General features: G+C 51.0%; 1 protein-coding gene across 3 annotated transcripts in view; it reads right to left on the reverse strand.

Annotated features, from left to right (window-relative positions):
• Nucleotides 1-12,104, reverse strand: part of caskin2b (CASK interacting protein 2b) — a 127,428-nt gene that overhangs the window by 34,191 nt on the left and 81,133 nt on the right. For all 3 annotated transcript variants that reach the window (XM_085963318.1, XM_085963317.1, XM_085963315.1), the window contains exon 10: nucleotides 9,808-10,017. In XM_085963318.1, coding sequence (XP_085819444.1) covers nucleotides 9,808-10,017 — 210 coding nt within the window. The remainder of the gene's footprint in view (nucleotides 1-9,807; nucleotides 10,018-12,104) is intronic.

Genomic DNA, 12,104 nt, shown 5'->3' on the forward strand with positions numbered 1-12,104 from the left:
CTCACACACACACTCACCCTCACACACCCCTCACACAAACACTCACCCTCACACACACACTCACCCTCACACACCCCTCACACACACACTCACCCTCACACACACACTCACCCTCACACACACACTCACCCTCACACACACACTCACCCTCACACACACACACCCCTCACACACACACTCACCCTCACACACACACACCCCTCACACTCACCCTCACACACACACTCACCCTCACACACACACACCCCTCACACTCACCCTCACACACACTCACCCCTCACACACACACACACCCTCACACACACACTCACACTCACAAACACTCACCCTCACACACACACACACCCCTCACACACACACTCACCCTCACACACACACTCACACACACTCACACACACTCACCCTCACACACACACTCACCCTCACACACACTCACACACACACTCACCCTCACACACACCCTCACACACACCACACTCACTCACCTCACACACACACACACCTCACACACACACACCCTCACACACTCACACACTCCACACACACAAACACTCCCTCACACACACACACACCCCTCACACACACACTCACCCTCACACACACTCTCACCTCACACACCCTCACCACTCACCCTCACACACACACTCACCCTCACACACACACTCACACACACACTCACCCTCACACACACACACACCCTCACACACACACACACTCACTCACCCTCACACACACACTCACCCTCACTCACACACTCACCCTCACACACACACTCACCCTCACACACACACTCACCCTCACACACACACACACACACTCACACACACACTCACCTCACACACACACACCCTCACACTCACACACACACACTCACCCTCACACACACACACCCTCACACACTCACACACCCTCACACTCACTCTCACCCTCACCCACCCACACACACACACCCCTCACACACACACTCACCTCACACACACCACACACACTCACCCTCACACACACACTCACCTCACACACACACACACACTCACCCTCACACACACTCACACACACACCCTCACACACACACACACCCCTCACACACACACACTCACACACACTCACCCTCACACACACACTCACCCTCACACACACACACACCCTCCACACACACTCACCCTCACACACACACACACACCTCACACACACACTCACCTCACACACACCACCCACACACACACCACACACACACACACACACACCACCCTCACACACACACACACCCCTCTCACACACTCACCCTCACACACACACTCACCCTCACACACTCACACACACACTCACCCTCACACACACACACACCCTCACACACACACACACACCTCACCCTCACACACACACTCACCCTCACACACACACTCACCCTCACACACACACTCACCCTCACACACACACACACACTCACCCTCACACACACACTCACCCTCACACACACACTCACCCCTCACACACACACACACACACTCACCCTCACCACACACTCACCCTCACACACACACACACTCACCCTCACACACACACTCACCCTCACACACACACTCACCCTCACACACACACTCACCCTCACACACACACACACACACTCACCCTCACACCACACACTCACCCTCACACACACACTCACCCTCACACACACTCACCCTCACACACACACTCACCCTCACACACACACACCCCTCACACACACACTCACCCTCACACACACACTCACCCACACACACCCTCACACACACTCACCCTCACACACACACTCACCCTCTCACACACACACACCCCTCACACACACACTCACCCTCACACACACACACACTCACACACACACACTCACCCTCACCCTCACACTCCCCTCACACACACACTCACCCTCACACACACACCCTCACACACACACTCCCCCTCACACACACACTCACCCTCACACACACACACACCCTCACACACACACTCACCACTCACCCTCTCACACACCCTCACACAAACACTCACCCTCACACACACACACCCCTCACACACACACACCCTCACACACACACACACCCCTCACACACACACTCACCCTCACACACACTCACCCTCACACACACACACCCCTCACACACACTCACCTCACACACACACACCCTCACACACACACACCCTCACACACACACTCACCCTCACACACACACACACCCTCACACTCACACACACACTCACCCTCACACACACACACACCCTCACACACACTCACCCCTCACACACACTCACCCTCACACACACACACCCCTCACACACACACACCCTCACACACACACTCACCCTCACACACACACACACCCTCACACTCACACACACACTCACCCTCACACACACACACACCTCACAACACACTCACACTCACACACACACACACACCCTCACACTCACACACACTCACCCACACACAAACTCACCCTCACACACACACACCCCTCACACACACACTCACACCACTCACACTCACACTCACCCTCACACTCACACACCACCACTCACCCTCACACACACACACACCCTCACACACACTCACCCTCACACACACACAACCCTCACTCACACAACTCACACTCACACACACTCACCCACACCTCACCCCACACACACACACACCCTCACACACACTCACCCTCACACACACACACACCCTCACACACACACACACTCCTCACACACACTCACACCACACCCTCACACACACACACACCCTCACACACACACTCCCTCACACACACACACACCTCACCACACACTCACACTCACACTCACCCTCACACACTCAAACACCCTCACACACACTCTCACCCTCACACACACACACACCCTCACCACTAACACCACACACACACTCACCCTCACACTCACACACACCCTCACACACACTCACCCTCACACACAAACACATCCCTCACACACACACTCACCCTCTCACTACACCACCACACACACACTCACCCTCACACCACATCACCCGCACTACACACACTCACCCTCCACACACACCCCCTCACACCACACACCCCTCACACACACTCTACACCCTCACACACACACTCACCCTCACACACACACTCACCCTCACACACACACTCACCCTCACACACACTCACCCTCACACACACACACACCCTCACACACACACTCACCCTCACACACACACTCACCCTCACACACACACTCACCCTCACACACACACTCACCCTCACACACACACACCCTCACACACACACTCACCCTCACACACACACACACCCCTCACACACACACTCACCCTCACACACACACTCACCCTCACACACACTCACCCTCACACACACACTCACCCTCACACACACACTCACCCTCACACACACACTCACCCTCACACACACACTCACCCTCACACACACACCCTCACACACACACTCACCCTCACACACACACTCACCCTCACACACACACTCACCCTCACACACACACACACCCCTCACACACACACTCACCCTCACACACACACTCACCCTCACACACACACTCACCCTCACACACACACACACTCACCCTCACCCTCACACACACACACTCACCCTCACACACACACACACTCACCCTCACACTCACCCACACACACTCACCCTCACACACACACTCACCCTCACACACACACTCACCCTCACACACACACTCACCCTCACACACACACACACCCCTCACACACACACTCACCCTCACACACACACTCACCCTCACACACACACTCACCCTCACACACACACACACTCACCCTCACACTCACCCACACACACTCACCCTCACACACACACTCACCCTCAAACACACACTCACCCTCACACACACACTCACCCTCACACACACACTCACCCTCACACACACACTCACCCTCACACACACACTCACCCTCACACACACACACACTCACCCTCACACACACACTCACCCTCACACACACACACTCACCCTCACACACACCCCTCACACACACACTCACCCTCACACACACACTCACCCTCACACACACACACACTCACCCTCACACTCACCCTCACACACACACTCACCCTCACACACACACTCACCCTCACACACACACACACCCTCACACACACACTCACCCTCACACTCACCCTCACACACACACTCACCCTCACACACACCCTCACCCTCACACACACACACCCCTCACACACACACTCACCCTCACACACACACACTCACCCTCACACACACACACTCACCCTCACACACACACACTCACCCTCACGCACACCCTCACACACACACACTCACCCTCACACACACACACTCACCCTCACACACACACACTCACCCTCACACACACTCACCCTCACACACACCCTCACACACACACTCACCCTCACACACACACTCACCCTCACACACACACTCACCCTCACACACACACTCACCCTCACACACACACTCACCCTCACACACACCCTCACACACACACACTCACCCTCACACACACACACTCACCCTCACACACACCCTCACACACACACACTCACCCTCACACACACTCACCCTCACACACACACTCACCCTCACACACACACTCACCCTCACACACACACACCCCTCACACACACACTCACCCTCACACACACACTCACCCTCACACACACTCACCCTCACACACACACACACCTCACACACACACTCACCCACACACACACACACCCTCACACACACACTCACCCTCACACACACTCACCCTCACACACACACACCCCTCACACACACACTCACCCTCACACACACCCTCACACACACACACTCACCCTCACACACACCCTCACACACACACACTCACCCTCACACACTCACCCTCACACACACTCACCCTCACACACACCCTCACACACACACACCCCTCACACACACACACTCACCTTCACACACACTCACCCTCACACACACACTCACCCTCACACACACACACTCACCCTCACACACACACTCACCCTCACACACACACACCCTCACACACACACTGACACACTCACCCACACACACACACACACAAAGTGAGATATTTCCCTTCTTTAGCCCAGGGGCACTGAGGCCAATTGGCGTGTCCTAGGATCACCTGGCCTTCCAGGTAATCCACCACAGACTGGGAATGGAGCCTGGAACCTCCTGGTCCGTATGGCTTTGTACCATCCCCGTGGTAATGTCACCCACAAGGCCACCGAGGTGGTTTTCTCTTCTGGTTGAAGAGAGACAGGGAGAGAGAATAGAATCAAGGTAACCTGAAGAGCTGAGAGATGCAAACAGAACCAAGAACAAGATGAGAGAATGCAAAAAAAGTTCATTAGCTGTGAAGCACCTTGTGACGTTTTACTACGTTAAAGGCGCTATATAAACAACAACTTGCATTTATGTAGCACCATTAAAGTAGTAAAACGTCCCAAGGCGCTTCACAGGAGCAATTATCAAACTAAATTTGACACTGAGCCAGATAAGGAGATATTAGGACAGGTGACCAAAAGATTGGTCAGAGGTAGGCTTTAAGGAGGAGCGAGAGGTGGCGAGGCGAAGAGGTTTAGGGAGGGAATTCCAGAGCTTAGGACCTAGTATATAAACGCAAGTTTTTGTTGTACACCCAGGGAGACTGGAGGAGATGATAACCCGGGGCACTCTCGCACAGCACCTAGAAACTGCTCATCAGCGGTTCAGACAGCTGGTCGCCAGCCTGTCACAGCTAGGGTAGGGGCTTGGCACTGGGAGCAGGGGTGGTGCTCTGTCCTGGGGCTCGGCCTCTCTGTTAGGGAAGGTGCAGCGAGCGCTGAAACTAGACGAAAGTAACTTTAAAGAAAAATTGCACACAAACACTGGACGCGTAAAGTAGACGTTCACTGCTGCTCTAGTCTACAGCAAGCTTGCTGCAGGGCCAGGAATAAGCAGGTGGGCAAGTATGATGCTTACCAGCATCTAGCCGCCTGAGGACCCAGATATCCTGAGTGTCCATGGAGAGCTGGGCTGGTGGGTACTGGTAAGAGACACTGTCCAGACCATTTCCTACCACAAATAAGAAGTCATGTGTTTGTCGACTGTTCCAATGCTCTCCTGGCTAGCCGCCCACATTCCAGTCACCGTAAACTTGAGCTCATCCAAATCTCTGCTGCACTGTCCGCACTCGCACCGAGTCCCGTTCGCCCATCACCCCTGTGCTCGCTGACCTACATTGGCTCCTGGTCTGGCCCTACAACCTGCCGAGATATCTGCGCTCCTCCAATTCTGGCTTCTTGCGCATCCCCAATTTCCTTCGCCCCACTATTGGCGGCCGTGCCTTCAGCTGCCTGGGCTCGAAGCTCTGGAATCCCCTCCATAAACCTCTCCGCTACTCCACCTCTATAAACTCCTTTACGTTGCTCCTTAAAGCCCATCTCTGACCAAGCTTTTGGTCCTAATACCTCTTTATGTGGCTCAGCGTCAAAGTTATTCCAATAATGCTCCTGTGAAGCACCTTGGGACATTTTACAAAGTTAAAGGCGCTATATAAATGCAAGTTGTTGTTGTTGTAATCACAGCTCTTCGTCGTCACCCAAAACCCCAACAAACACACCCGTCACTAGAAAAGGTTCAATGTTAACAGAAGACTATTATAAATCCCGCCTTGAAACATTCCCTTCCACATCAGCGTATGCATGGTCTTCCAGGCAGAGTATTGGATGAGAAGATTCTGGAATAATTTAGGAAACAGTCGCATGCTACGATGGAGAGACTGCAACGTCTTTCTGGATGGATGGGTTAAGATGGGCCGAATGGCCATCCTCATCTGTGTTTATCTTGTGAACCAATGCCGTCTCATCCCCATTCCTTTCCATGATCTCACCTCCCTCGGTCTTCCTAACCACCACTTCCTGATTTACCTCCTCTCTCGCAACTTTGCTGGCGTCTTGGGCAATGGAGTCTTGGTCCTTCTCCAAGGTTCCTCGATGGAGCCAAAAATAAATATGCTTCGCACAAGTCTCTCAAAGACGACCACAAAGGGGAGAGTCTTGTATTAATCCATATATATGTGGAAGCATTAATATTCAGAAGCAGAGCGGTGATCTTATGAACTCACGCTCCTGGTTCTGAGCTTCACCCACTTGGCGCGTATACTGAGAGATCAGGGACACAACCACTCCCCCGCTCAAATGCTTCTCCATCCATCCATTTTAGCGAGTGGAATGTTGGGGTAGGTGAGGGCGCCCAATAGGAGCTTGGGGGGGGGTTGGGAAGGCAAGCAAAACTTCACGCCAGGTGTGCGACTTCCAAAAATGACTCCTCACATCTCCTGGAGTCAGCCCGTCAGTGAGTGGACAAGAGAGTGCTCCCCGGTGATGTTACGGCTGTCTGCTGTACAGATCTGGACCGCGGGGAATCATCAGAGCGCCACACGGTCAAGGGCAGCATGCACGGCACCGACTGCAGCTCCAGTCATTACACTGGGCGATGGCACTACCTGTGCCAGGTGGGGGGGAATCAGTACACAGCCCAAACCGCTAAATGCAACTAGCAGACAGTGATAGCATCATTGAGTGACAGTAGTGAAGTGTTACGAGGGGTCGCCACGGCGATGGCGAGTGATAGGTCAATAATGTACGGGCCGTTGAATGATGAAGCCAGATAATCTGAGCTGTGGGCTGGAACTTGACTTCACCACGAACTTGCAGAACACACAGTGAGAACAGGTCATAGCTGAGTAACATAAAACAAACTTATATATAATATAGTATGCGGTTCATACAATGTACAATCTGTAGTTTATATAATATCAGTGTGCAGACTGGGCAGTGATCACTGGCTTCCCATACACTGATCCATAAATCAGCAGGTTAGGATAACATTAAAATGAGAGTAAATTGTGAGGGGTTTGAGGTCAGTCTCTGGAATTTCGATTGGAAAAGATATTACTTGAATACTAGCCAATCGCCTGTGACGTTAATCTCAGATAATCTGGAACATGAGCATGCAGAGACTGGAGAAACTGGGATTGTTCTCCTTCGAGCAGAGAACGTTACGGGGAGAATTCATGGAGATGTTCAAAATTATGAGGGTTTTTTTGACAGATTAAATAAGGAGAAACTGTTTCCACTGGCAGGACGGTCGATAGCCAGGGGACGCAGATGTAAGATAATTGGCAACGAACCAGAGAAGAAAGTTTTTTACACAGCAAGTTGTTATGATCTGGGTTGCACTTCATGAATGGGCGGTGGAAGCAGATTCAATAGTAACTTTCAAAAGGGAATTGGATACATACTTGAAAAGGAAAAAAATTGCAGGGCTATGGGGAAAGAGTGGGGGAGTGGGACTAATTGAATAGCTCTTTCAAAGAGCCGGCACAGACATGATGGGCCGAATGGCCTCTTTCTGTGGTGTAAGATTCGATAAATTTCTGATTCAAACCCTGGCGCATATTTTCAGACCTCAAGGATCAGCCAATTAATCAAATTCCCACGAAACCCAAGGTTCCCCCTAAACAGTGTTGCCGTACCCCGTAACCACGACCCCATGCTGCCAAAGTCATGCACCCTCACCATTGGATAGCTCTTTCAGAGAGTTAGCACAGGAACAATGGGCCGAATGGTTTCCTTCAGTGCTGTATGATTCTAGTTGCAGGCTCTGGCCATTAGCCAGCACAGTGGAGCGTGTTTCTGAAGTCTCTCTCTCTCTCTCTCTCTTGCCCGTCACCATCTTATATATTAAAAAGAACCTCATTCATCAACTGACCATGGGCAACACCACAGGAAAGGGCCAGTAGTTTTTTGAAAATCCTTTCAAACACCATCTTATTTGTCTATTAATTTGATGAATTAAGGCTGGAAGTAAGGTTTGCAATGTAATAAGGATGCAGCAAAATTAGAAAATTTACAAAAAAATTATTAAATTTAGCTACAGACTCCAATTTTCTAAGTTTGAAAACAATGTCAGAGGCCTGTGTCTTTCTGAGAAGCCTGAGGCTTAAGTTCACAGGCCTTCCCAGAGCACGCATCATCAGTTTAACCTATTACACAAATTAGCCAGCTCCAACTCGCACAATACATCAGCCTACAAGGGAATGTATTTTACGATTGAGAGGAAGATTGGCCATTGACAGAGTGTGTCGGGACCTGCTGTTTGGAAGCACTGCTTCTTACTCTGGCCTTGTGCCTTGACGGAAAATGACTGAGGACTAAAGGTCCAGGGAACTCACTTTAAGAGCCGAAATCAGGACATTACTGGGGAGTCTCAAGGCTGGGATCTGCTAATTCGTCGCAGACTGGTGATTGGATTGAGGTGACGTGTTTAAGATAATTAAAGGATTTGATAGGATAGAGATAAACTAGTTCCTCTGGTGGGTGGGGGAGGTGGGGGGGGGGAGTCCAGAACAAGGGGGCATAACTTTAAAATTAGAGCCAGGCCGTTCAGGGGTGATGTCAGGAAGCACTTCTTCACACAAAGGGTGGTGGAAACCTGGAGCCTACTCCCCCAAAAACTGTGAGGCTGGGGGTCAATTGAAAATTTCAAAATGATAGATTTTTCATTAGGTAAGGGTATTAAGAGTTATGGAACCAAAGCAGGTCAATGGAGTTGAGGTACAGATCAGCCATGCTCTAACTGAATGGCAGAACAGGCTCGATGGGCTGATAGGAAGGAACAGGAGTTGGCCAATGTTCATATGAATAAAATGTTCTGCTGAAGACAATTTGGGAACATAAAATCGCACGGTCCCTGCTACTGGCTTGAACCCCGATTTACCTGCGGAAGCCTCGCTATTCTCCGTGTTGTGATTGGTTCGGCTGAATCCAGGATGGTTGAAGGTGCGATGGGCGGGCAGCGTCTGCGAGTACATCTGCTGGTAGAGCTGGTACGCGTCGTCTGTTTGCGAGGTGGTCAAGGTAGTCTGGTGCGTCTTGGGGAACCCCTGGCGTTGATGAGGTGGCACCGAGGCGTGGCGAGTGAGGGTGCCTATGGGCAAAGAGGGTACAACAAGCAACCCGATCAGACATTCATATTTTACTCAACTCCCCACAGTGCCAGTCTAACGACGCTCTATAATAGTGTCACTTTGCCGATTTTCTCCTCTCCTCTCCTGAAGACCGTGGGCCTTGCTAGGGCATGGTTCCATGAGGGCTGGGCACATACCTCACTCAAGTGGCCATTCTTCATGCGAGTGTTGGCAGACTGCTCAACTATGAAGGGCATCACAGCTAAGTCCAGTCCTATCCTTCCCCCACAACCACACAGGTGCATGTTGTAGCAGGAGTGAGTGACCAAAGCAGGAACCCAGAGGCACTGAGGCCAACTGTTTCCCATTGCGAGATCACCTAACTTACCACAGAATGGCAGTCAAACCTGGGGCCAAATGGTTATGCCTTAGTTGCTGTTAGGAGCCACTTTTCAAACCCTCCTTCGTGCTGTCATGAGGAAGGTCACTGGGACCTGTCGAGACGATTTTTGTGCTGAAAATTTCCTGCTCACTGGTTAATGCTTCTGACTTGAGCCAATTCATCTGCCTATTCAATTGTACTGTTCTTCATCAATGTCTACCCGGCGCTTTACAAAGGAGTCACCTTTTAGGAACCTATTTTGGGAGTTTTGCAAGGGATACGGTTGTTTTTTTTGCTCTTTCCTCCCCTCCCCCTTTCATTGTCTCTGTACTTGCTTAAAACCTGTTACATCTCTAACATCTCCAGTTCTGACACAATAACAGAAAATGCTGGAAAAACTCAGCAGGCCAGGCAACATCCGTGGAGAGAAAATAGAGTCAACGTTTCGGGTGAACCCTTTGTCAAGACTAAAGAGACACAGGGAATGAAATAGGTTAAGAGGCCAGGCTGGGAGAGAACAAAAGAGAAGTGAAGAGACATTAAGAGGTATTCAAAACGAAACGAGACGAGATGGTGATAGGACTAGTGGAGACAAAAGACGGCTTTAGATTAGGTGTGAAATGCGCTGGCAGAATGGGAGACAGCTGCCATGTGGGAGAGAGAAAAAAAAAGAAGGGGGGGGGAAAGGCCAAAACAAAGGGGTTGATAAAAAATATGTAACAATGTAATAGGGGCCGAGGTTATGATCTGAAATTGTTGAACTCGATATTGAGTCCGGAAGGCTGTAAAGTGCCTAATCGGAAGATGAGGTGCTGTTCCTCGAGCTTACGTTGAGCTTCCGTGGAACAATGCAAGAGGCCGAGTACGGTGAGGTCTGAATGGGAATGGGGCGGTGAATTAAAATGACAGGCGACCGGAAGCTCGGGGTCACCCTTACGGACTGAACGGAGGTGTTCCGCAAAGTGGTCGCCCAATCTGCGTTTGGTCTCCCCAATGTAGAGGAGACCGCATCGTGAACAGCGAATACAGTATACTAGATTGCGAGAAGTACAAGTAAATCGCTGTTTCACCTGGAAGGGGTGTTTGGGGCCCTGGACAGTGGGAAGGGGCGAGGTATAAGGGCTGACGAAAGGTCATCGACCTGACACGTTAACTCCATGGATGCTGCCTGACCGGCTGAACGTTTCCAGCATTTTCTGTTTTTATTTCAGATTTCCAGCATCCGCAGTATTTTGCTTTTGCCTTGCAAAAATATACTTGGCTTAGACATTCCTTTCCCTTTAAAAACTCTGGGATCGACCAGATAAGCCAAATTCCTAAGAAACAATCTGAAATTAAAGACACATAGCTGAAAAAGGAGAACCTTGCAGATCTGTGTCTTGGTGAGGGGGTGCGGGGAGGAATGGGCTGGGTGGAAAATCAAAGGTATTCCCACCCTTGTCCTCCTCCTCCTCAGTTCATTATATCCCAGTAGCATGTAATCACCAAGTTTACTTTTCACACTTTTAATGTTGGGAGGGGAACCTAATTTCCCAAATACCAGGCCTTTGTTTCCGGGGAAGTATTCGCCTCCCTATTCGTGCCTGACTGGAAGTGTAAACAGTTTCAAATCTGCAAGAGGCACTCAGTTCCTCTGCTCGACAATGCTCCTCCCCCCACGTAATCTCATTACTTTTGTCAAGTGACCTGCTGTGAATAAAAGGTTCCATTACATCACATGGGCCA

Source organism: Somniosus microcephalus, chromosome 21, assembly GCF_052327205.1.
Source record: "Somniosus microcephalus isolate GS21.2 chromosome 21, FLI_Smic_1.0, whole genome shotgun sequence".
Classification (NCBI taxonomy): domain Eukaryota; kingdom Metazoa; phylum Chordata; class Chondrichthyes; order Squaliformes; family Somniosidae; genus Somniosus; species Somniosus microcephalus.